We start from the raw sequence: 26,088 nt of genomic DNA on the forward strand, positions 1-26,088 counted from the left end.
ATTGGCACAAAGACACACTGGCACATGCCACGATATGTTCTGCCAACATGATCTGCAGTGATGGGAGGGGAGGGAGGTCGGGGGCTCGGGGATGTTGTACTGTCTAACACGGGGTTGCTGTGTGTGTATGTGAGGATGTTTTGGTTATATTGGCCTAGTGTTTGCATAGCGTTTTTGATGAGAACTTCTGCCAACCTCATAGGTTGCTGTCAGAGAACTGCAGCGTGTTTGTGCATGTTATTTCATTCTGCACATGTGCACCAGGGACCTCTTACTGTGCAGAGGAGCCAGCTTTCCTCTCCTGTCAGTTTTGACAGGCTGTTCCCCACCAACAATGGCAAAGCATTAAAACCTGGGTGTACACAAAATGAACTAGTGTATTACGTCTTGTCAGAAGGAAAAAGTGTTTATAGCTGTTCTGAGCGGTCACTCTCAGAGGTGGGGCTAAAAAGCCTGCCGTCATCGAGATGGGCGAGATGCGATAATCAGTCAAATGTGTCAAGGTTCTGGTCTGACTCTGTGTCCCTAGTTGTTATTCTCCTCCTCTCAGCCTTTTCTACTTATGTTAAGACGGGACTAGTTGGAGAAGGCTGTTTTGAGTTGTATCTTTAAAGACTTCTAGCGTGATATCATTGCCTTTATTAGTTAGACTGTATTCATTGTGTTTCAGGGGTTTTGTTTTTCTGTTTGCCCTGTGTTTTTCCTCCTGTATTCCTGTACTTCTCCTCAGCCTGCTTTTTCCCTCCACACCTGCCCTGCATCCAGTCTCGTTAGACCTGCCCCGCTCCCTGTGTCTTCCCCAGCCAACCAGCTCCCAGCCTGCCCATGTGTCTTGCCACCTGTTCCTTGTTGTTTCAGTTTATATTTAAGTCCTGGTTTTTCGACTCAGTTTTGTTGGATCCTTTGTTCAGTCTGCTCTGTTTGTGCTGCATCCTGTTTCTGTTTTGCCTTGACCTGCCAGCTCTGTTTTTGCCTGCACAAGCCTTAAATAAAGAAGTTATTCTTCAGCCTCGCTCAGCCTGCAGTCTCCTGCGTTTGGGTCCAGCTGCTCCGTTCCACCTAACACAAACGTGGATAACGGTGCCCACTCAATCCTTCCTTGAGGGCGTCCATTGTGTTTCATTCCTTTACACATACAAAAAAAAGTGACCAGAGCAGTTGTGTGAAGAATTTTAAAAACTAGAGCTTAAGGGAGAAATTCATCTAATACCTACTTTCTTACCTTTGCTCACCAGACCAGACAGGTCATTGTCAGTCACAACCGCCTATTCAATGCTCCAAGCAGCGATTCGGTTAAACCTTCCTGACCTCTCTATACACTACACAACCTGGGTGTGAGGGACGTTCCTGTGTGAGGTGAGGCATCTGATAAAGCTTGAGTGATCCTGAGGTTTCAGGCCTTATTCCTTTCAGTATTTAACCGATGAGTCCAAAAATCTCAGCCGTGTTCCTATTTCGCAAGGACATCTGATTCAGTTGTATCCACAGGAGGACAGCAAAGTCAGCATTTTATTATCTTGTGAGTCTGGCCATGTGAGCTGTTTTTAAAGATAATACTGATGGAATTCTAGCCTGATGTGCTAATGAGAGAGAAAATGAAAGGACAAATAGCATTTAAAAATTTATAACGGCCTCATTAGCATAACAAAAAAGATGAGCTAGATATTATTTTTCCTGTTGTCTCTGCAGTCACAAAAAATGTCTTCTAACCATCTAAAGGAAACAGCAGTCCCTTTAATAAGTTTTGAGTTTGACAGCATTCATTTCTTTTTTTTTTTTCCCCCTCTGCTGTGTTTTCTTTGGAAAATGAGCTGTGCTACATGTCCTGCACTGCATATTCACATTACTGATTTAAACCAGCTGCTGGTAAGCTTCGCCTGCTCCCTCTGCCATTGGCTGCTGTGGCTCCTTCAGCTTCCCTGATTTGATGTCTCTGTGTTTTTTTTGTTTGAAGCTGTTCATACTGCAGGAAATCAAGTCCACAGTTGTAGTGCACAAGTTCCCGGATCACCAGACAAGGGCAGAACATGTTCAGGCTAATTTAACATAGAGAATACAACCATCTACAAGCTGTGTTGGCTCTGAGGAAGGATTTTTGGGAACTAATTTACCACACATTTTTTGTTTGCTACTTAATAATGGACGCAGGGCTGTTGCAGCAGGTGAATCATTGACCTGTAGGTTACAGGATGTAAATAACTAAAGGACAAATCTGCTCCTGTGGTTGCATTTACTGCGTCTTACTAATGTATTCTGTATTTGTGGAAGCACACAGTATGTGGGCCCTTGAATGGAACCAGACACTTAATCTGTGCCGTGTGTTGGATTCTGTTGATTCATGGTGATCCAGTGAGAAAATCAGCTTGACTAACTGTACAGACCATGAATTTTACATCACTTAATGATGAGATCTCTCTTATTTCACAAGGCTGTGGCCGTTTCATTTCAATTCCAACCAGCTCCCTTGCTGGTTTACTGCTAGTTGCTTTTTCTATTGCCCCTTTTTTCTTTGGCTTTTCTCAGATCTAACAACTGTGGTGGCAAACATGAGGCTAATAAAAAAAAAATAGCTTCACTGCTGGATAATAGTTGTGTTTGTGTTTTGTTCACATAATTCCTATTCATGTCTGAGATGAGGTATTTGTTAAAGGGAGCATATCATGCTTTTTGTGATTTTCTGTCATTTTTATAATGATGTCAAGTGTCTGTGTTAAACATGATCAAAGGTCTAAAACTCCCTGCAAGTCAAAAGCCGGGGCTTCAACCTGCTCTGAACCCTGTTTTGCAATATTACCTCTACTTCCTCCTCGTGATGACATCAGATTGTTTTGCACATGTCCACAAACAATTTGGTTCTGTAGCCTTTGTTGCTAAGGTTGTTGCTAAGGCTGTCCTTGTGTTGTTCACGTTGTCCACTCGCATATTTCCGATCAGATTCAGGCTCGAACATGTATGGATGTATTTGAGAAATTTATACTGTATTTCGAGTAAGGAAGGGGGAGAAAGAAGTGAAATCCGAGTACAACTGTTTGTTTACGTAGCTTTCGGCGCCACCGTAAGTCTGCCGACGGGAACAATCATAACAATCAGAAGAGTGTGGGCTCATTGGGGAAGGGGCCTTAAAAAGGTGGTAGCTAAAACAGCCTGTTTCAGACAGACAACTGAATTTTTTTTAACTGTAAATCATGCAAAGATATACCAGTAGAGCCCCAGAATATAAATATAGACCTGGAAATGTGCATGATACATCCTCTTTAAATAGCTTTTCTCTTGCTTTCTTTGTATAATTAATCACCCCTTCCTTATATAATTTGCTAAAAAAAATCCTACAGGAAACACTGGTTGCGTTTGCATGGCTGTGTGTGTATCTAATTCTAGCTTATAGTGCATCGAGGGTCTTGTGTCTCTACCAAGCCCTCCAGATTAAAGGCCCTTGACCTGCTCCATATTGAGAGGTCCGTGGCTACATTGTGCGACAGTGTGAGTGAATAAATGCTCCATTAGGATTCATTAGAGCCTCTAGTTGGACATATTGTCCTGAGTGCAATGAGCTGCACCAGTGGAGGCCCACTGCTCTCCACCGGCACGTGCCGTCCGTCACCCTGCTTTCTGCTTGTACACAATGGATGAGCAACCCCCCCCCCCCTCCTAATCTCACTCTAATTCCCTCTCTCATATTGCATTAATTCATCAATCGCTATCACTGCTTTGACACATCACCTCGATCTTAGATCATTCATTGCTTCCGTCACCCATTACTCCGGCTTTTCCTCCCCCACCTTCTTTGTCTCTGCCACTTTTGGGATTTTACAAAGTGACCAATGACATCCCACTGCAACAGTCGCCATGGTGACGGGTGACAGCGGGAAGCACCACCCAAGATGAATGGACCGTAAAAGTAGGAGGATAGTGGTAGAGGGGTTTTTGCAGAGAGTAAAGAGGCTGGCTAACCCGTAGACTGGATGGAAATAATAAAGAAGGGAAAAGAAAGGGAAATAGCAGGTAGGTGAAATATTTCTTTATCTAGTGATCAACCCCTGATCATTTGATATTCATATGGGCTGCGGTGATATCACTCTTCTATTTTACTGGCATGACACAGTCAGTCAGTGAAGGAGGAAAAACTAAAAGGGACAAGGAAGGAAATGTATTGAAACCAGAGTTCTCCTGTCAGCTGCCCTTTTCATTGAATCAGGATAAAACTGACGGTGGAAGAGTGTAATTTTCTCACAGTTAGTTCTGTCAATGCTGTCACATTCAACCTTTCTTTCACAGAGCAGCTATTGTGCTGAATAGTCAGAAATCTGTCTCAATGTAATCACAAGGAAGTTATAAATGCCTCGTACGCTTTCAACCCGATAAGCCATTGTGGAATAGCAGCCGGGTACTATAAAGGTCTTTGAACATGATTGTCCATTAGCTAAATCTGAGAATGGTCTATTTGTTAGCATAAAAAGAGTCAGTGTGAAATAGCCCAGCTGAAAAGGTTTCTGAACCCATTTTCTGTAGCTCTGCTCTCTTGATGTGGAGAGTTTTTTCGAAGTGACGTACGAGCATAAGTTCGGTCTCACACCTGCTGTAAAAGTCTGTTTAGGGAGAGTGAGTAAACACCACACCACACCACAGCTGCATGATGTGTGAGGAGATATGCTGCCGGTCTGAAAAATATTTAACCAAGAATATTTTGGTTAATATGCAAAGTTTGTCTGTCCTGAAAGGCCTGTGGTTGTGCAGATATGTAAAATCTGTTCACCAGATGATCATACGCATAGCTTTAGTCAAAACATATCGGCTTGGTAAACGGCTACTTTTATTTGGCTCGGTGTGGATTGTTATTTATGTGTCACATGTTAGCCTCAAATCAGCATCTCGGTCAGTGTAGTAGCAGACTGCTCTTTCATGTAATTGGCTGTCTTTCTATTTGGTTAACTACAAGTAATGAACTATTCTGCAACACTTTCATCTCTGCAGTCAGAGGAAAGTCCTGACACATCAAGAACATAATGTCTTTATCATTTACTGTCTTGTCACTCTACCCTTTCCCCATTGAAGAACACCCACTGTGCTGCACAAAATGTCTTAATCTGACTTTCTCGTACATTTTATTCCATCTCACTTCTTTAAAGTTAAATATCTCATCTGAGCTCATATCGAATAACTTTTCAACCAACTTGTGTTCATATGGTTTGGTTTATTTCACACAATTTCAATTGTGACTCACACCTAGACACTATAATTGACAACACTGGCGTGTGACCTCTAGCTTAGGTGGAATGCTACCTACTTCAAAGCTGCAATGCAAATTTTCAATTTCACAAAAAAAAGGCTTTGTGAGATTAAAGGGACACTTCAGAATCTTTCAACCTGGACCCTATTTTCCCATCATTTTGTGTTTAAGTAACTAATGGAGACAACAATTTTTGGAATTGGTCCATTATTGAGCGAGAGCACTTTAGCCGGCAGCTGCGAAACGGGCTGCAATATAATCCCTTGGGGCAATTGCGCCCCGTCGATGTACGTCCACTAAAAGTGCTGGTTTTTGCCACTGACAGGTGCAGATTTTTATTATAAGTGTCTGACAACATTTTGGAAAGGATCCCTACAGATAAATGAAACGTTTTTCTTTACCCTTCCGCTCGATCTGGTCTGTTTGTTATTATGTGTAACAAAGTCTCGCTCAAGGAGAAGTCTCGCTCTGAAAGCTTGTGAGAACTGAGTTGATTTCACCTTGTTAGTCACATCTGATTTTATGAGTTTAAATGGGTTTTACTGAAGTGTCGTCTTTCTATTTCTTTCTCCTTAATTTTCCTTTTCTCTCTCTGTCAGAACCAAGATAATGTGTAAGCGATTTCTTATGGGAACCCATGAGAAATGACAGCACTTTTCTCATGGGAATAGCGCTGTCATATGTCATCATGTCATTGGATAGTATGGAAACCCTCTGTGGACAAATACAGCATGTTTGTGTGTGTGTGTGTGTGTGTGTGCATCAAGTATGTGAGTGCCTCTGTGCAGAGAAAATCCTCTTTTCCCTCCTGTGAACAGCAGTCTCGTGTTAACGTATGTCCAATCAGTGAGGCTAGCACATGTATGCTGCAGTCAGTAATCACACACACAAACACATTTTTTTGAATCGCAAGGCAACTCAACTGTGTTTACTCACTAATAACGTGCTAACCCATATCACAGACATGTAATTGAGCCTGTTGTACTATTAGAGAAAAGAGCTATCATCCTAATTCAATGTTTTAATGATTCATTATGCAAATAAACTGTCTTGTAACCATGCAGTTCACAGCAGGAGCATCTCTTCTATATGAAAAACCAGCCCTGAGGCAATCAGGCGGGTAGGATCAATACCATCACTTAAAGATACTGAAATGAAAAATATATTTTCCAGGTTCTTATCCTGTGTCCCTGCATTAATCATTTATTTATCTCTTATTACATGCTTAATATGATTCATGAAAAATGTAATATGTAAATACTGTAAAATGTAAATATATTCTTGACGTCTCGATTTTGAGGTGATCGGCTAACCCCGCCCATCATATGAAAGTACACTTGATCCTTATCTCAAGGGTAGCAAGCAGAGCAATATCTTAGTGTGTGTTTGGATATCAGCTGACAAATTCTAGTTTACATGTCCAAAGAATGCAGTTGAGATCTAATTTATTAATTCTACCCCTATCCTCCTCCTGATCAAATAACGCAGGTGTGGGAGGCGTGTGGAGGTCAACAATCCTCTGCAGCTCTGTATCTTTCTACAGCTCCGCATGGCACCTTTATGTGCAAAGCCATGCCCACTTTGAGCAATCCAATCACGTCTGCAGGATTTGATTTAAATCCTTTCTCATAACCAAATCCTGCCCACCAGTTCAGTTTCACTTGGAAATATGTCACGTTAGTGAAGCTAAACACGCTTTAATTTCTGTTTCACTGCCACTAAAACAGCTATTTCTATGTGGTTTTATGTTAAGGGGCTTAGGGGGTAAGAGTGAATGATGATTCTCTTTCATCTGCTGCTGCTTTGTCTTTGACTCCACCATTTTTTTTTCTGTTACATGTGCTTTTAAGTCATCTGTGAACCTAAAATGGTTGTTTCTCTGTCTGTCATCTTCCTTTAACTACCATTTGAAAGCTTCATGTCCCATCATAGATTTTTAAAAAATTTTTATTCACCCCCTTAGACAAAATCATCCTCAGAAATAACTCTTAGGTAGGAGGAACGTTGTTAAGAAGACAACACATTCCTTTATGGAGAGATGAGGAAGTGGAGAAGCCTTGAAGAGGGGGAGATGAGCACAGGGGGGGAGGGGTACAAGAACAGTGAACTTGCCCAGCAGATGCATTCGTCATCATCTGTATGTGTGTGTATATGTGTGTGTGTTAAATAAGCTAGCGTGCATGGATGGCAGAGGTATACACAGGGTTGTGACTGATTTTGATTTTAATTTGCTTCTCTATTTATCGTTCTGTTTCTGTCTGTACACCGGTACCCAGAGACTGGAAGCGCAACATATAGTCACACTTTTTCATAAACTAATGAGGTGAATAAAGGTAAATGAATGCCTTACTGATTGCTGAGAGAGCTGAGATGTGGATTGCGCAAAGGAAGATGTAATGTACCTTTTAGGAGGAGTATATTAACATGATCATTTTCAGTATTTTCCTCCATCTTTGTGTTGTGTTTTTATGTGTGTTTTAAGTTAAGATCCCTGTACTTACAGTGGATGTTACATTAGAAAGTGTTTGGCCTATATGTTAAAGGTCAACACAGTAACAGTTGAGTTTACACCTCTACCTTAGCAAGTGGAAGCTCAAGGGTTAACCCGACATTACCAAGACTACCAGAGGCTGTGAAAATGTCAGCGAGCATTGGGTCAAGAGGTGGTCCCAATCAGGAGGGGTGGGGAATGTGTGTGCATATGTGGGTGATGGAGTGATTGTAGGACATTTTTAAAAAAAAAAAAAAATCCCCAAAGAGTAGAGAGAGTGTCTTGTTATTTTAAAGGTGGGCAGGGATTTGGCGCTCTGTTTGGGTTTGTGGCAGAAACATCGCCCGCACACCTCCTTCAAACTCAGCTTTGAGAGGTGCGAGCTCTCGTTCTTTCCTTTTATGGGCATTGATGCCCCCATTTTAAGACGCTTCCAAGATGAATCACCTCAACAAAGCCTTCTTTACCGGACTCCCTCTCTCTCTCTCTCTCTTGCCTCTAACCATCTATAGCTGGGCCACTTCCTAGAATAGCCCTCCTTGCCCTACATTTTTATGGATACCATCAATGATGATGTTTATTCTTCAGCGAAGGCAACACCAGTAAGAAAACAGCGGGATATTACGAGTGCCAGATGTCAATTAAAGTTTAATCACTGTTTTAACGAGGTCTAATCACTGTCAAGCCCAGTCGATCAGTCAGTCCATCTGAGCACCTGGTCTCCACATCATTGCACCCACTCGCTCTAATTAAAAACAAACTACAGCAAAGAGACAAGGTGTTGTTAGTATGATTAACTAGTGTTGTCACTGAGGGAGTCAAGCTGGTAGATGGCGTCTTGCTCTGTACATTCCTGATTTCTTTTGCTCTCAGTTCTCAACCTTCTTTTCGTTAAATGTTCAATTTTGTCATTGTGTTACCTTCAAGATTTTTTTTCTCTTATCTTTTCTGTCATGTTGTTTAACTTATTACTTAAAGCCAGTATTAGCTATGCTAGCGCCGCAGCTCTAGAGATGGTAATGTCGGTCAGTCCGAAGCTTAAGTCCAGACTGAAATATCTCAACAACCATTGGATGGATTGCTATGAAATGTTGACCAGACATTTGTGGTCCCCAAAGATTGAATCTTATTGATGTTGGTGATCCACTGACTTTTCCTCTAGTGCCACCAGCAGGTTGACATTTTTATGTTTTAGTGAAATTTATAAGGGCACGCAAAAGGGCAAGTGGTATGATTACTATAAACATATTTTGGTTCTGGATCATTGCATTATGTGTGTCATTGTGTCTTCGGCCAGCCGTCTTTTCATCTTTTTTTGGTGTTGGTGTGAGTAGTGGAGAACTGGGCCTAAGAAGTCCAGCAGTGAGCAGCCTTAATTCCATTAGCATGGATGAGTGGGCAGACAAAGTGCTGAGGTATATTAGCCAGGTTATGCATGATGAAAAGGACAAGACAGTGCTAAGTCAGTCAAACAGATGAGGTAATATGGCTGTTAGCAATGTTAGGACATTACTTCCCTGCTGTTCCATTACATTTCATATTTCTCCAGGATCCTGTTTAACTATACTTCCCACAATTAATTCCCTCTCCGCATGCCCTTTTTACCCTTTAACATGTCATATTCTGTCATCTCTCCCTCCAACCTTTTTTTTTTTCTCTGCCTCACTTAGTTGTGATAATTCTGCTGTGGCATTAGGAAAGCAATCAGTGAAACACATTTTCTCCTCGCTATTTCTCTCTTCTAGTGAGTGTTGTAGTAGGCAGCACATTTACAAGATCTGTAAAAAGACTTGATGCACTAATGAAGTTTTGTCTCCTCTTCCATTTTCCCCTCTCCCCTCCTCCATCCAACTCCTGTAGGTAGCGGTGTCGCAGCAGAAGGATGCCGCTAGTGAAGCGCACCATTGAGCCCAGGCACCTGTGCCACACAGTGCTGCCAAGGAACATCAAGAACGAGCTGGAGTGTGTGACTAACATCTCCTTGGCCAACGTCATCCGCCAGCTCAGCAGCCTCAGTGAGTAGCAGAGACACACACACACACACATACTGCTCACTATAAGTTGATTAGCTGACCATTCAGCTATTATATACTGAGTCAGCTGATGCTTTCCTGTTAGTCAGTTTTATTTCTATCCTGCCTGGAAAATATTTTGTAGGCTACATCGCAGACATCAGAACATTAAAAGATCCAGAAAATGATTTTTGACACATTTGATAATCCTTAGCAATCAAGATCAAATTTCATGATTGCATTTTTCACACAGGAGCAGTAAAGTTTATGTGGATTTAATTATAAACTTTTAAAAAAGGTCAGTAAAGGGTAAAAATAAGTTTTATTTTGTGTGAATTTGTATGAGTTTTAAATGCTAAAATTTCAAATCCTTGAAGAGACATTTCATAAAAGCTGTGGAGGAGATTTGGATACAGATAGAAATATCTAAAAAATGAAATATTTAAAGAAACTGCATATCATGGTAATTGTTCCTTTGGGGTAGTAAGAAAGCCTGCATATTAACTACTTTCAGATTTAAAAATTTAGATATATTTGATAAGTTTCCAGAATCATAAAATCCACTCCAGTGAAAAGCAATCATGCATGATGTACAATTTTGGTATTCTTGACTATTTACAAAGCAAATCTAAAAATGCACTTCATTATTAATGACTTAATGTGGCATATCTTTCGGTTGGCATAGTTTTAATACAAAGCTGTGCTCAGGGAAAGGTAAGAAAACACCATATGGTCATGACTCATGAGCTATGACATGAATCCTCTCAGATTTATAGAGGCTGAAGGGCTCTATTTTCCCGAAATAGGGCGTAGGCGCAGATCCAAGTCTTAATTCCTGGCGTGTGGCGCGTGTGGGTGAGGCCAACACATTTTTGCAACTTTCCCGTCCATCAGCACCGGCACACTCTGGGCCCAGCCAGGCGCAACGTGGAGGAGAGACTGGATACATTATTATAGTGGGAGGAATGCATTACGCACAGGTGGAGTCTTGGCGGGCTTCAGTAATGACCAATCACGTGAGCTCCTTTTTAAAAGCAGCAACAGGTGAAATGAAGGAGAGGAACGTAAGTGAGAGAGAGAAATGAATTCACCCCTGTGAAGCCCTGGAAGTTCCAAAATATACAATCAGGACACCCCAAAATATTAATATACATCAATCCAAAAAATGCTGACAACGGTAGAATGAAAATAAAGCTGATGTGGTCTCATGTGTGCTGCTGCTTATTTTGTGCAAACAATTAATTGAGGATAAGTAATACATTTAAACTGTGGCTCTATTCCTCCACTGTATATTTGAAAGTCCTCATTTATGCTTTTAAGTATATACAATATCCTTAAACAAACAGATACAATATTGGGTTTGGAAATTTGCCGGTTAGTGTTTGAAAAGCAAACAAGTTCTATCACTGTTTGGTCAAAATATTTAAATGATGAATGAGTAGGGAAGGTATCCACCCTGTGCTGGCTGTGCATAAAATAAGCAGGACTGTGTTTAAACCTGTTTTCATAAACATGTTTTATCTGTTCACAGTATATAGGATGTTGATGTAGGCCTACTCTGTGCACGGTACAGGACCTCCGGTTGTCAGAGGCTATTTTACACACTGATTATATGGATACACATCCATGCACAGAGATAACTACTGCAAATATTTTGAGACTTGACTGTAAGTGGCATAACTGAAAAATCACTGTAATGATCTTAGTGACTTGACAGAAAAAATATTTTGATTCTCGAACCTGAATTGGAACTTTTAATTAATAAAAAGCTCATGACGCATCCTGAGGACAACCACATTACTTCAAATTATTTTTTTGTTGAACTTGGAATCTGTGAGTAACAGGGTTTCGGGTCCTGACCGATCCTGTCGTCACGTTGGAAGATTTAAATAATTAATGAAATTTTCTCTGCTGTGCCATCTGCGTGTAAACTGATACACAGTCCCTCTCTGAAATCAGAGACTGTAGATGAAACACATGTATCGTTCCTGCTACTGTGTGATGAGTACATCTGTTTAATAAACGAGGGAAAAGATCCAACATTCAAGTCAAGTTGTTGTGGGAAACAGAATCCGAGAGGATGTATTTCTGAACTCTGGGTCACTGGATTACACTCATGTGGATGATATTATTGGTAAAAATCTTCTTTGAAAAATAAAATAGTGTTTTTGACTCCCATGTCAATCTGCAGTAGATGAAAAAACATGTAGCAAAACTGAAAAGGGCAAATCTTAACATAAGTGAAAAGTGTTTTTTTTTATTTTGGAGACATCTGTGTGCGTGCGCCTCTGCCAACTGAAGCCACAAAAATTGCTGGTTAGGTGGCAGCAAGCTTTTATCTCAAATGCAATTTCATGCCAAAATGAACACCAAAAATTGCATTGGACCACCTAACCTGCATAAACAAATCCTCAGCTGAGCCACTTCTCCCTCCTTTGGTGCCCGGAACTGTCCAAACAGGCACAGACCCATAAAACTTAGACTTGCGTCTTGGGAAAATTGCATGGTGGTGATGAATAAGTGAATATCGGGATCTGAATCTGGATGATGAGAAGAGGAGCGGGCTTCTGGTGATCTCGGACCTGATGCTGATGTGATGAAGTGGAGGTGAATTGGGTGGTGGAGGGTCGCGACGATTCACACTGAAATGACAGCTAACAGCTACGGAGAGAAGAACAGATTTTAAGTTGGGCAGCTAAGACGTGATAGGCTGATAGAAATCACGGCGGAATCTGATTTGTTAACTAAGATTAAAGCCCCTAATCAGCTGATACTAGAGCAGGAGAAGCAGTGGGGAGAGAGAGGAATGAGAATGAATGAATGAGTAATAGACAGTCTTCCTGCTTGAACTTACACTAAGCTCCATTACTTTTCCTCTTCAGTTTCCTTATTTGAAGCCTACTGGGAGTTAATCTGCATCTTACTTATTCGTCACTCAGCTATCACACAGCTGTCTTTGGTAAAAGGTCTCTAGCACTCGTATTCTCATCAGAGCAGTCAGCCTGCTGCATAAGGTGCCTTAGGGATTTGCTGTCACCACTGACACAGCGTTTTCTCTAGCTCTTAATATCACTAATTGCAAAATTTCATCTTGAAAATGATGCTATGATGCTTCACACAGAGGAATAACAGCACTTGTTTTTAGTGGGGATTTTTAGTGTAGCTTTTCAAAACAGAAGGACCTAATTGCTGTAGACTACAAGTCCCCAGAGCTGACAGTAATGCTGTTTTACAACTCAAAGTGGTATGACAAATGTTGTGCCAAAGAGACATGTCTTTAAAGAAGATGAATAAACATTAGATCTCCATTTTAGACTATTTACAGTTTGTGTCATTATCAGTTCATTCACAACTAGTTAAGACTTTAAAGGTGCAATATATGATATTCAACCTCACTGGATGTCAGCAAACAACTATTTGCTATGTAAAGATATAGTGAAATATGGCGACCTGAGCAGAGAATGAAGTCACACTACTTCTGTGTGTGTTGTAATCTGGTAAGGTAAATAAAATAAAATAAAATAAAAAGCATATTCTGTGCCTGTGTGTGTGTGTTTTGCAGGTAAATATGCAGAAGACCTGTTTGGAGAGTTGTTCAATGAGGCCCACTCCTTCTCTTTCCGGGTCAACTCCCTGCAGGAGCGTGTGGACCGCCTCTCCATCAGTGTCACACAGCTGGACCCCAAAGAGGAGGAATGTGAGTACTGTATGCACGCACACTCTTCACCTCTTTCTTTTAAACTTTTTCCTCCCCGAGTCACACCTTTAACCTTCCAGTTTCCATCTGTGTTACTGCACAAAATTGGATGTGCACTTGTAGATGTGCCTTTGTGTATACACTGTGTGATGGAGCTCGCCTGCCCCCCCTCCTCCCCCTTCCAGTGTTAATGGCTGTTATTAGAAGAACAGGCGGCTATGAGACGTTATCATTTTTCACCCTGAATAGTACAAACACCCCGGCTTCTATTAGAAACATTCTGCCAGAGTTTCACTTTGGCTGGATGCTCGTTTACCCACTAAAGGGCCTTTTCTTTGTGAGGAGAAATTGGATCTATGGTCAGGCTGTATCTGTTGTGAGCAATAATAAAAAGGAATGCGATAATCTGCGGGAGAGGGGAGGCAGGATGGCAGGATAGCGCAGCTGGAGGAGAGTGCAGTGGGTGCAAAGTAAAAAGAGAGAATCACAGCAGTGTAATACCATGCTCCAAGGTGCCATATCGATTTCCCATGGACCGGCAGTGTGTTTACGGCCTTGCACAATGCTACTCTAACTGCTTCCTTGTCATTGACACGAAGACAGTAAAACGCTTGCTGGGTCGTACTCGCACTGCTTATGGCTTTTCTGTGAATGCAAGTAAAGGCTTTGGTATCTTTTTACAAGGCAATGAATTGTTTTTTAGTTTTTGCAGAATCACAAGCTTGTTTTTTTTTTTAAACGCAGAGCCTTCCAGGTCCAGATTACTCACAGATTGTTCATCCTAATCTTCCTTTTTGTTCTGTGCTTTTTTTTTTTTTTTTTTTGCTTCCCCCTTCTCCAGAGGCTTCCATTCTCCGAATTGCTTTGCACCCTGTCATATTACCTCTCCTTCTCCTCCACCTGTCATACTCTTACTACTTCTTGCTTCCTCTTCCTCCTCTCCACTGCCTTCCCCTCCCCTGTCATGAAGCGTGGCAGGAGATTGACCCAAAAGCAGGAGAAGAAGCACTCCTTTATCAAGGCTCATGCAGGCAAAAGCAAAGCTGGCAAAACTGAACACAGAACAATACTGAATAAAGGATCCAACAAAGACTGAACTGAAAACCAGGACTTAAATACAAACAGAACTAATGAGGGCATGGGGAGCAGGTGACTAGACAAGGAACAGGCAAGGCTGATAGGCTGAAGGAAACACTGGGAGCGGGACAAGACTAACAAGGCTGACACAGAGCAGGTGTGTGGATAAGCAGAGGAGAGAAAAGCAAGCACAGAAACACATGAGGGAAACAGAGCAAACAGAAAACCAAAGCCACAATAAAGACAGGAGAGTGACAGGAACTGTAAGATAAACACTTCCAACACAAACTTGACAACCTCAAATAACCTGAAAATAATGACATGAACGATCTATCAGAGATGTCACCCAGGACTTAGATTTCATTAAATCCTTCTCCCTCTATCTCCTCACCCTCTCCACATACTGTAGCGGCGCTAATTAAATAATTGTGTGTTTAATCTAATTGTGGAAGTCTGTTGTGCAGGGTGTCTCTGGTCACTGGTAATATATATATATATATATATTATCCTGCGGAAGTTAAAGGGCACACACCTACTGCCATACTTTTTCTCACAATCGTACCCTGCAGAGATTAACATATTAAAGTGGAAACAGACAACTTTTCAACTTTCCCCAAGTTTTTCAACTTTCCAAGTGGTATTATTGTTTGCACCACTGTCCCAAAGACAACTGGAATGCTTTCCGTTTTCCTCAGAGCTTAGAAATGATCAACACCACTTTGGAAATAAGAGAGAAAAAAGAGACATGTTCACTGAAGAGGTCAATTTAAATTGTCATAATTTTATATTGAATTTGGGAATAGGAAAAAGCTATTGTAATGATGTGCATTGCATAGTAATAACATAGTTTGAGTAACGTTATTGCTTTGCACAAACAAGTAACTACAGCAGGGGTTCAGGAGTTCTGAAAAAAGTGTGAGTTTGTTCATTCATTTAGTCTATAATGGAGACATGAAAGCAGAAAGAAATTCTTTAGTATGTGTTTAGAAAAGCAAACTGGGTTGGTAGCATGTTTATGTTTTTACAAAATGAAAGAAACTGTGTAGCAGAGACAGTATCAACATATTTTCTGTCCGTTGATTTTCATATGAACAAGTAGATCATATGATTCATATTTGTTTATATGATTTTCATATGAACATGTAGATCATGTGATTCATATTTGTTTATATGATTTTCACATGAAAATTTAGATGAGCCTGACAGCCAGCCTGACTGGATACTGATCTAGTATTCTATGGCTGTAGGGCTGGTAGCTTAGCTAACTGATTTCTAGAGGGCTTTCTTCCTGTTAGCTGCTGTAGCTAACAGGAAGAAAGCCCTCTAGAAATCAAAAGACAAGTTTATTCAGGTAGTATACTCAATGCAACTAAAACATAGCTTACGCAGATATTAGTAGTGTGTCATCAGATTTGCTTGTGCAATATTCCACATTTATCATATAACAATAAGACAATAGAGAGAGCTTGGCCACCTAAGAAATTATTATGAGACATAGCTACCGATAGTTACCAGGAAAAACAAAAGTACTATCCTCTTCCTCTTTTGGTTGCGCAATGGTTGGCGCACTTCCTTTGTGCCGTAAATCGAGCCTTCATTTTCCCGGAAGATCATACCAGCAGCAGACAGAATCGCATAGTGAGAGCGAGGCTTATAGGGAACCAATCTAAATGTCGATGGTGTCATTATTCCATAGTCATTACATTGTGCAATCAACATTTACTTCATAATGATAAGTTAAAGCAAAAAGGTTATCTATTTCCACTTTAACATCTATCTGATTAAATACACATCTACGGAAGTACTTTGGGAAAAACCCAAGTAACAACAAAGACATTCATTGTGTCATTTGGCTGAAGGCTACTTGTTCATATTCCTGTGACGCTTTGGAGTTTGTGAGTGGTTGTGTACGTCTGCATGCGCGCATGTGGTCCTCGGCTTTATCTCTCCTCATAATTATGCCTGGCTTTCCCTTTAGCCTGGAGTACTGGCTTGAGAGACAGCGGATAAGGATCAGCTCAGTTGCAGTTTAAGTGTGTGTGGTGGTGGTGGTGGTGGGGGGGGGGGGGGGAGTTGGACGGATGGAGAGTAAGAAAGATGGAAGGATAGAGGGATGGGTGCGTAATACAGGGCACTGCAGCAAAAGCAGTGGAGTGTAAAAGGATCGTACCGCAGAATGTTCTGGGCCAGGTTTAAATGGCCTCCTCTGCAGGTTACACGGATTTCCCACTCAGTTCAACTCCTCCACACTCATTTATAACCAAATGAAGTTTTCTTGTAAATGGAAAAACTCTACCCTACTCCACTCCTCTTTCTTTCTCACTATTCAGCGAGGATTTGTGAAATCAAGAGACTGTAATAGCAGCAAGTAGTTAAGTAGTATGTGTTGACTTCTTATGAGAAATAAAGTCAGATGAATATGACAGTTGTGGGAGGGTTTTACCAAGGGGTTTGTTTCCTTTAAATGCCACCCTAAATCCCCTACACCCACTCTCTCTTTAACTTCACACTCTCAAATACACACCACTGTTTAAAACGGATGCTTTTAGCTGGAGCATATGACTTGCCTTGTAATTGTCTGTGTGGGTCTGTGGTCGGCATAAGAGGAGGAGGAGTGAAGGAGAGGGGAATGAGTGCAGGCAGGGATGGACCATAAATCAGGACTGTAGAGGGATGAAGATAGGAGGATGGGGGTTGGGTAGGATGGAGGAGAGTGGAACGCACAAGTATTTTACAGATACTGCTACAAAACCCCTCACTAGCTTCTTTGAGGTTCTTTGAAACCCTTCAAAACCTCTTAAAATCTGGTTACTAACTGACAGATACACTGTTGTACTTGCTTTAAAAATGTAGATTCTGATGTAACTTCATGGAAGCAAATTGCTGCAGAAATGGTGTCTGATTCACATGTAAGGAATCAGGATTAGATTAGGATGAATTAGGATGATGTCATACTACAGTTAAATGAAGAAACAACAAATTCTTATATTGATTCATTATCCAGCCGTACATTGTTTGTATAATCTAGAGCAAATTGAAGTTAGATCAATAGAGGGATAATCACCAACACTGCGAGACAGCAGCAGTGAAGCAGTCGTGTCCTGAGATCATCACACGACTGTAAAATGCTGGGAAAAGAAATAATAGTTGAACAGAAAGAGATGCCTTATTGTGAAATCACCCTGAAGTATAATTTACACAGTGATTATTGTAAAACATTATTACAAATGGAGCTGCAGAAATTCTAAATAACAATATATTCCAACTTTAACAGACGTCTAACAAGCACCATTCAGTGCAACATGAGGTCACTTAGAGGTGTGGGTAGAAGCCACCTGATCTGCTGAACTATCATTTGTAAGTACTGCAGAATTATGTAATTATGTGTGGCGAGTCTCAGATAATGAGCTCAAGCAGATATTTAGTTAATAATGGAAGTATGTATTTTTCATATAAGTTCGGTTTTGTTTGCATCAATCTTTAAATAAATCATCATTCTCTGATTTATTTTTCATAGACATAAGTGCTTCCATGTGTTTCGCCTTTGTCCCATGAAAAACATGAATCTCCAAAATGTTATTTTTTTATCAGCTAAGAAAAACAGCCATGTTTTTCTGATAACCCAATAAATGATTTATAAAGCTCAAGAAGAAGAAGAAGAAGGAGAATTTTCTCAACAATTAAAGGAATACTTAATCAGATTATCTAACAAATTAAAACATGGAAATTGGAGAAAACTGGAGATACATGGTTTTCATTGGGCAGCAGCATTAAGCAATACTGTTTTCATCACTCAAGTGCTATATTTAAATATGTCTTTATATATTAGACATACTGCATCATGACAAATGGCAAATCGTGACCTCAGTAGTGGGTATGAAAATGAGTCACAATCGGGAATATCTGTACCTCTCCTAATCATCTGATACGCATAGTGCGGCTTAGCTCTGTTTGCTCATTTACACAGATATGATACAGTAGTAGACTTCCAGGATTCACACTGAAGTGAATTATGTTTTCAGTGCAAAGCATAAGGACACTGAATGTAAGACAACATGAAAGATATCGAGTTGAAGGTTGGAGAGATGCGTGATGGAGAGATGGCCAGAGTGATGTATGCGGTGTCACCGATGGTGCAGCGGTTAAGGTCAAAAGTGCTTTATCACATGAATTTATGCACATTCAATCTGATACACACACACACTCACCTTGCCCATACCCTTCCCACGCTAAAGCCTTTAAAGGGTATCGCCCCTCACTTTGCCCTTTAGGCCTCGCCCTCCACTCCCTTTCTTCTTTTCTCTCCTGACCGCTAACTCCCCTCCCACACCTCCTCTGTCTTTGTTGTCCTCTCCAGGCCTCTCTCATCTCTCTGATTGATCTCTGCTCTCCCTCCATCTTGCATGGATGCTATTTGTGTCCTGTCAGGCTCTCTTCCCCTATCACTCTAGCCAGCCAAACTAATGGCCTGTATCCCCTATTTAATGGCACAGTTATATCACCACACTGGCTGCAGGCCATTATGGAAGGCCACAAAGCCCAGGCGAGTCCCTCTGGCATCTTAACTGTTTCTTTATGTACTCCCTATGCTTTCTCTGCTTCCCTCTTTTTCTATTAGTCCATCTGTGTCTCTGTTTCTCCCTCTCCACATCCAATGAGATGTTTCTTTTCCTTCCATTGCCAATTTTTCTTTTTTTCTATGAGTCTCTCACGCGACATCTTGATTTTTCGGTGTTTACGATCTCTGTTTTCCTTGGATTTTGTCTTTTTCTGCTTGTTAACCCTCCTTCATTCTTATTTTCTCCGGCAGTTGTTTCATCCCTTTCCTTATCTCCCCTCTTCATCTCTCTCTCCCACTTTCTGTCTCTTTCTATTAAGTTCTGTTTAAATAGACTTTACTGGCAACACTTACCAAAGTAGTATCTGTATGTAAAAGATATACCATAAAGCTACAAAAAAGATGAAGTCACTCCTTTTCTCTGAAACTCCTACTCGTTATTTATTATCTTTGTTTTCCTCTGTGTTTAGATTGGAAAGGCTGTAATGGAGTGGTGAGATTTAAAGGCACTTTGCATTTAAAAGGATCAGGTTTTACAGATGTATACACAAATCTCTGAGAGTCCCAGCAGAAGCTTGTGTTCTGATGAGATTCACTGTATTTGCTGCTTACTTTCCCTCACATGTGCAAACTGGAGTTACATTCAGTACATTTCTCATTTACGCATGAGGTAAGGCATAGAGATGAGTGTTATGTATAAAATCCTCTATCATGGTCTATGTCGTGTTATGCAATGTCAATAGATATAAGCACATTTATCATTACATTAAAAATGATTAAACTGTTCATGGATAAAGTACGGTTAATCCAGCCTGACAAATCAAGGAAAAAATTTCTGTCACGTGGACTCTCACAGCTATGCGGACATGGAAATTAGAATTTGCAATTAAGGTAGTTCTTTCAAAAGCATCATTAAGGAAGACCTGCACGCAGATGTTGAAAATATTGATAAAAACCTTCAGAAGTCCAAACCAAAATAAAGAGGAGATGCATACAGTTTATCTGTTCACTCCTCAGTGCACAGCAGTAACTCATAACACAATTGTGAATACTAATACAACGTCCCAACAGTGATTGCAGACGGAGGGCATGTACTTTCCGAATTTTAAGTTCTTCTCAGTTTTAAACAGTCTCTCTCTCAACAACAGCACAAGGCTCACCATGTTTACTGTCACACTCTCGCACGACACCGCTGATTTACAAGGTTTGTCTATTCAAGAGGGAGAACATTCAGCTAAATTCTAGGATAGGGAGAGGACAAAATGAAAGACAGAGAACGAACAATAAAACAAGCTGACGAGTGAAAGAAGAGAGGGATGGAAAAGAGCTGGTGCAAAAACCGACTCGGAGAGAGGGAAGGGTGATTTAGGGCTGCAGGAGGAAGCACGCAGGAGGGGAAATATAGGGCAACATTTGCATCGAAGTACAACAGGAGAGAGACAGACTTGCCTGCATGCTAAAAGACAGCTTGGCCTCTGCCTTTTCTTATCTACAGTGCCTGTGTGTAGGACTGCATTTCTATGAGGCAGGGGCTGAAAAGAGGGAAAACATAATTTTCCTGAAAGTTTGAGGGAAGCTGAAGTAGACAGGTGTGTGTGTGTGTGAGTGAGTATGTGTGAGTGACGAGAACTTCCTCACCTCTCTTTGGTTGAGGGTGTTTTAGCTAGATGCTATCTGTCTTAGAGAAAGATATGAGAGAGAGAGAGATAAACTATCCCTCACTCGCTTACTGATAAGAGCCTTCACAAGCTGGGATCAGAGACTGCTGCTACACCCGGTGCTGCTCAACCTGATACACACACACACACACACACACACATGCTCATTCACTCACAAACGTGTATACACTCACATTTTTCTCATTAGCTAAATGTCTTCTCTAAATGGGTGTAATTGGTAGTTCAGCTGAATAAGTGACATTTTGTAATTAGGATGTAGAACATCATGTTAAGATATCCATCTGCGTCTGTGTGTGTGTGTGTGTATGTGCGTGCCTTCTGTGTGTTTGCCCACATTGATTAGTGCAGTGTGCCTCTCTTAGCGCTCAGTGTTGCTTGGCAGAGGTTTATAGCTGCCTCACTATGCATCAAATGCATCCTGACACACACTTCTGTATTGCCTCTCTCTTGTTTGTCACTTTTGCACCTACTTGTCACACCATCTGACAGCCTCCCTGCTCTCCCTAAATGCATCGGGGCAGCAGGGCACAGTGCTCTTGTTCAACATAAAGCACTCAGCAACACCAAATTGACACTCACTGGTTGGCCACTGGCTACTCCTGGCCCTGGCAGGGTGTTATGTGTCTAAAGTAGTCTACTCTGAAGATGTATTCTGGAAATTTATAAGCAGTGAGAAGTAGAGTGTTGGCATCAGCTGCAGGTGCACTTTCCCGCCCTTCACTCTGACCTTCCTGTGGAAAGGGGGCAAGGGAAAAAAAAAGAGCTGCCCTGCAGGGATCACTACAGCATCGCTTTAATGTTCATATCTCCTTTACCATATCATCATCTCTTACCCTCTCTAATCTTCTCAACTTGGGGAAAAAAAATCTACTTTAACTTCTTAGATCTCACCATTACTCCTACTTATCCCTGGCATTCCTCTCCTCTGTGATCACAGTGGGCAGTGTAATTGTCGTGCCACTGTGGCTATGGCTTTGATTTTTTTTTTTTTTACCTTCTTATCATTAGTCACCTCTTATGTTGTTGATCTAGAAACTGAAGTTTACTCCTCTGCACTCCCTTCTCCCTACTCCTACAAACATGAATTAAATAGAGGATCATTCTGATTAATTACAACTTGGGTTTTTTTTTTTTGCATAGTACTGGCCATCATCCTGATTAATAATAATAAGATTACTCACCAAGTTAATCGCTGACATATGGGAACGCTACAACATGCGTCACTAAAAAAGAAGTCAAACTGGGCAAGAAAACACTAGCAGTGAGAGAATCATGCAGGTTTTAATCAAACCTCCAGCCAAACTTAATTTGAAGAGAAAACTAAGACAAATAGTAAAGTTATTATCCAAACTGTCATCACCCATCATCACAGTTTACATACTGATTTCAACTTGGACATATACTTTTACCATAGTTGCGTTGGTAGTCTTCCTGTGTAGTGAGAGGTTATCATTAACATTTTAGGTGTTCTCAAGTTTTAGTCTTAACCCCAGATAACATTCTTCATCACCATTCATCTGACTACTCTTTAATTGTTAAACTTTGTGGTAGCACTGTTGCAGTGATCCCAGATTTAGTTCCTTGAATTAGTTTGAGTACAACATTATCATAATAATTGAAATGATGTCCCAAGTTATAATAAACTGGAATCATGCTCATGTTACTCAGCATTTGAACAATGAACAATGACAGTTTTTTTCAACACTGTATAAATAACTAAAAACAAATAAGGCTACGACTGTAAATATTTGCAACCTCCACCAGACAATACCATTCATTTTACATGACAAAGCACCAGGTTGGGTCTTGAGGAAAGAAGCCTGTATTGCTTCATGGCTGTTTCTCACAAACAAAAAAAAAAAAAAAAAGATGAATAAGTGAATCCGATGAAATACCCTCTTCAGTAAAGCATGAAGGAGAATGTGGAACATGTGGGACAATGCCAGTGAGAAGGACAAGCGGCAAATACTTCTATTGTTCTTCTATATCTGAGAATTATAACGCTAATTATAAATATCAGAGGTGTGAGAGGAAGCTGCAAATCATTCTGAGTCACTGTCAAATTTAGCACAGATGCATTAGTGTATACAAACACTACATCCTGTACTGTAGCACCTTTATGTGCTCTGTCATTTTTCACAAGGTCACAAGAAGACGGAGCGAACCACCTCTCAGCTCTTTTTTGTTTACCACAAGACAATATACTATATACAGTATGTGTTTGTCTTTGTGTTTATGTTATGTGTGTGTGTGTTTGCTGGCTAAACGGCTTCTATAGTTTTTTCCGTGCTGTTTTCTGCAAAGCCTAATCCACCCTCTGGCTCAGATCAGGTTTCCGCACCTCTCTGATGTGATACGTGGCTCATGCCTTTATGTTTTTCCTTGTAAAAAATCACACTATATGTTTTTATCTTTTTTTTTTTGTTGTCTCTCTTGTGCTCTTCTACACCACTGCCCTCCTCTTTATTTGCATCCCCTGTTTTCATTACTCTGCCTTAGTTTTATTTTCTCCCTCTTACCATTCCCTTTCTCTTTTTCTGTCTCCCAGAGTGTTACTTAACAAATCTTGGCTCGCTGACAGTGTTTGTTAATAATGAGACTTCTGTGCCTCAGGTGACTGGCCTGTCTCTACGCTGAGAGTCTGTGGAAGTCATTATCCAGCTGTACTGCTGCAATGTAGGATAGCAAATAGCTTGTCTTATCTAGGCCTTTGTACAGTAAAATGACTGTTGGTCCCATTTTAATTTTGATTACTGTATTTTGTGGTTATAGTTTAAGGGTTGGATTCTATGCTATCAAATTGTTTAGAGAAGACTATAACAATAAACAGAAGACTATAACAATACTTTTTCTGTATGCCACATGACTTTTTCAGTCTTCCCCTGGGCAGCAGTAAAGTGTATCCATTTGTCACTCCCTCATGTATAATTCAGATCTGATTGCAACGTTCTGGATTTCTGTCCAAGACTTGCTGTTTCTACCCGGCCCTACCAGATTGAGAGTTAGCATTTGTGTGGTTTGCTTTTCTCTTCCCCTGAGCAATTTCTCCAACCTGTCTTTACGAGAGCTTCAAATGCGCCGCATTGATTTTCCTCTGTTATTCTTCTGCCCTCTGAAAATGTCAGCTGTTCCTCTATGAAAGAAGGTCAAATATTCCCAAAGCCACTGACAGGCGACCTTAGCCTAGCTTAGTTTAGCTAAGCCAAGCCAAGTCGTCATGTGTGGATTTTGCTTTTGGAGGGAGGGGCAGGGGGGAATAGAAATTAGCCAATTAGGACAACAATGTAGCGTTAGCCCAGGGGAGGATGATTAGTGTCTTCTAATAGGTTTAGTGCTCCGTAATGTTGATTGTGACCGTTTGAGTGATGATGTCAATGTCGATTTTGATGATGATAATGATGAGATTGAGGCAAATGGTAATTATTGTGTTCATCACAGACATGAAAGACAAAGAGTCTGTTGTTTGGTGTGTGTGTATGTGAGCCAAGGATACATTGTGGGAAAGTACAACCAAAGAGCAACAAGCATAAGTCTTAAACTGAACCTCATTTTCTTAGACACATACTGTACATGACATATCTTACAAAGAATCTGACAAAATGATAATAACCCATGATTTTCTCTTTTGTCTTCCCCTTTCTCTCCATCCTTTCATCCCTTCATCAGTGTCTCTTCAGGACATAACCATGAGGAAGGCTTTCAGGAGTTCCACTATTCAGGACCAGCAGCTGTTTGACCGCAAGTCGCTGCCCATCCCACTGCAGGAGACCTTCCAGGCCTGCGAGCAGCCGCCACCTCTTAACATCCTCTCACCCTACAGGTCTGAATGCACATGTTTTCCTATCTAAGGCTTCCCTGGTAAGACATTTTCAGAAAATGCTCAAGGGTTTACTGGCGCTATTTATTTTTGAAGGAAAAAAAAAAGTCTTAGCAACATGTTTCTCACAGTGTGTGCTAAGATTGCATGATAATATGCATTTAACAACCTATTTTGGAAGTGAGCTTCGTGACGAAGTAGTACCCTTGTTCCATTTTTACTAGAAAATCTGACAAATACGAGGTTGTGTTTGAATGCAGCCTTGTTCTGAGCCCAGCATGATTCTAACTACATCGACTTTCTACATATATTTGTCTGTTTCCACTCTCCACAGTCGGGGGAATGAGAAAAATTAATACATTTGTGTTTTATTGATGGGCATAAAGAGAGACTGATTGCACCCCAGTGTTTTAACACAAAAGTACCTACATGAACTGAATTCTGGCTGTTATTTGGCCCAATTTATTTGTATTATACTCCTGCCTGCAGCTATAAAAGCTTTTTATTAAGCACAGCAGTGTGTTATTGATGGTCACACGGAACAAAATAGAAAAGGCATCTTGAGCTTGAATAGCTTTAACCTCAAATGGAAAAAAAAAAGTTTGACTAGGTGTAGAGTTCAGAGTATACAGGTAAATATCTGTGTGAATACTAGCTTGCATGTTTTCAAACACTTGCTTATGCATCTTTGAGAGCATCCAGACAAGTTGGTATCTTATTACAGGAATCTCTCTTGGCTCTCTTGAGGTTGAGCCAGGCGAGCAGAGAGATCAAGGGAGTCATCTGAAGATGCATAATCCATAAAAAATCTCTGCTGGCCAACACTCCCTCCCTCTCTTTTTTCTTCTCACCCTGCTGCTTTCTCACTTCTGTTTTCCCTCTCGCTCTATTTTTTCCTCCTTCAGCATCTTACAGGACCTGTCTCTGTCTAACTGTCTCACACTGACTAAGCCAGTTGGAGTACATTGTGTGTGTGTGTGTGTATGTATAGACACATTCACATGCACTGTAGACAGACAGGTGCAGGTGTAGGCTGTGGTATTTAAATCTGTCGTGGGTGTGTTTTTAACTTCTGGGCCTTGATGTGTCTGACTCACTGACTTTATTTCCCAACCTTATTCTAAATGTCTTGTTTTGTGCCGGCTGAGGGCTTCATGTCAGTTGTTATTCAGACAAGAAGATTTAATGCTCACAGTTGAATTAGACATAAAAACCATGTTCATTGTAAGCCTGACTGTCAGTTCCCAGGCTGGCTGGAATAGCTCTCCCTCTATAACAACTGATATGGTTCAGCTACATGTTATAGAGGACAGTGGACAGAGCTGTATAAGAGCACACAGTACAGCGATCTATCCCTTTATATCTAAAAGGATTAAATGTGACATATTCTGCACATCTGGATTTTCTTTGTAGCCCAGAACTAAAAATGAATTATACAGCAGCTCCCAGGGTTGATTTGAGCAGCCGATTGAGCAAAGATTTCATTGTTATGATTCATAATTTAAAATGCTGCCTCTATTTTGATGTTTT

General features: G+C 40.8%; 1 protein-coding gene across 3 annotated transcripts in view; it reads left to right on the top strand.

The window, feature by feature from the left end:
- wasf1 (WASP family member 1) overlaps positions 1 to 26,088 on the top strand; it is a 65,797-nt gene that overhangs the window by 20,308 nt on the left and 19,401 nt on the right. For all 3 annotated transcript variants that reach the window (XM_044377283.1, XM_044377284.1, XM_044377281.1), the window contains 3 exons: positions 9,579 to 9,733; positions 13,293 to 13,427; positions 24,408 to 24,561. In XM_044377283.1, coding sequence (XP_044233218.1) covers positions 9,601 to 9,733; positions 13,293 to 13,427; positions 24,408 to 24,561 — 422 coding nt within the window. In that variant the 5' untranslated portion in view covers positions 9,579 to 9,600. The remainder of the gene's footprint in view (positions 1 to 9,578; positions 9,734 to 13,292; positions 13,428 to 24,407; positions 24,562 to 26,088) is intronic.

This window comes from Thunnus albacares, chromosome 16 (assembly GCF_914725855.1).
Source record: "Thunnus albacares chromosome 16, fThuAlb1.1, whole genome shotgun sequence".
In the NCBI taxonomy this organism is placed as follows: domain Eukaryota; kingdom Metazoa; phylum Chordata; class Actinopteri; order Scombriformes; family Scombridae; genus Thunnus; species Thunnus albacares.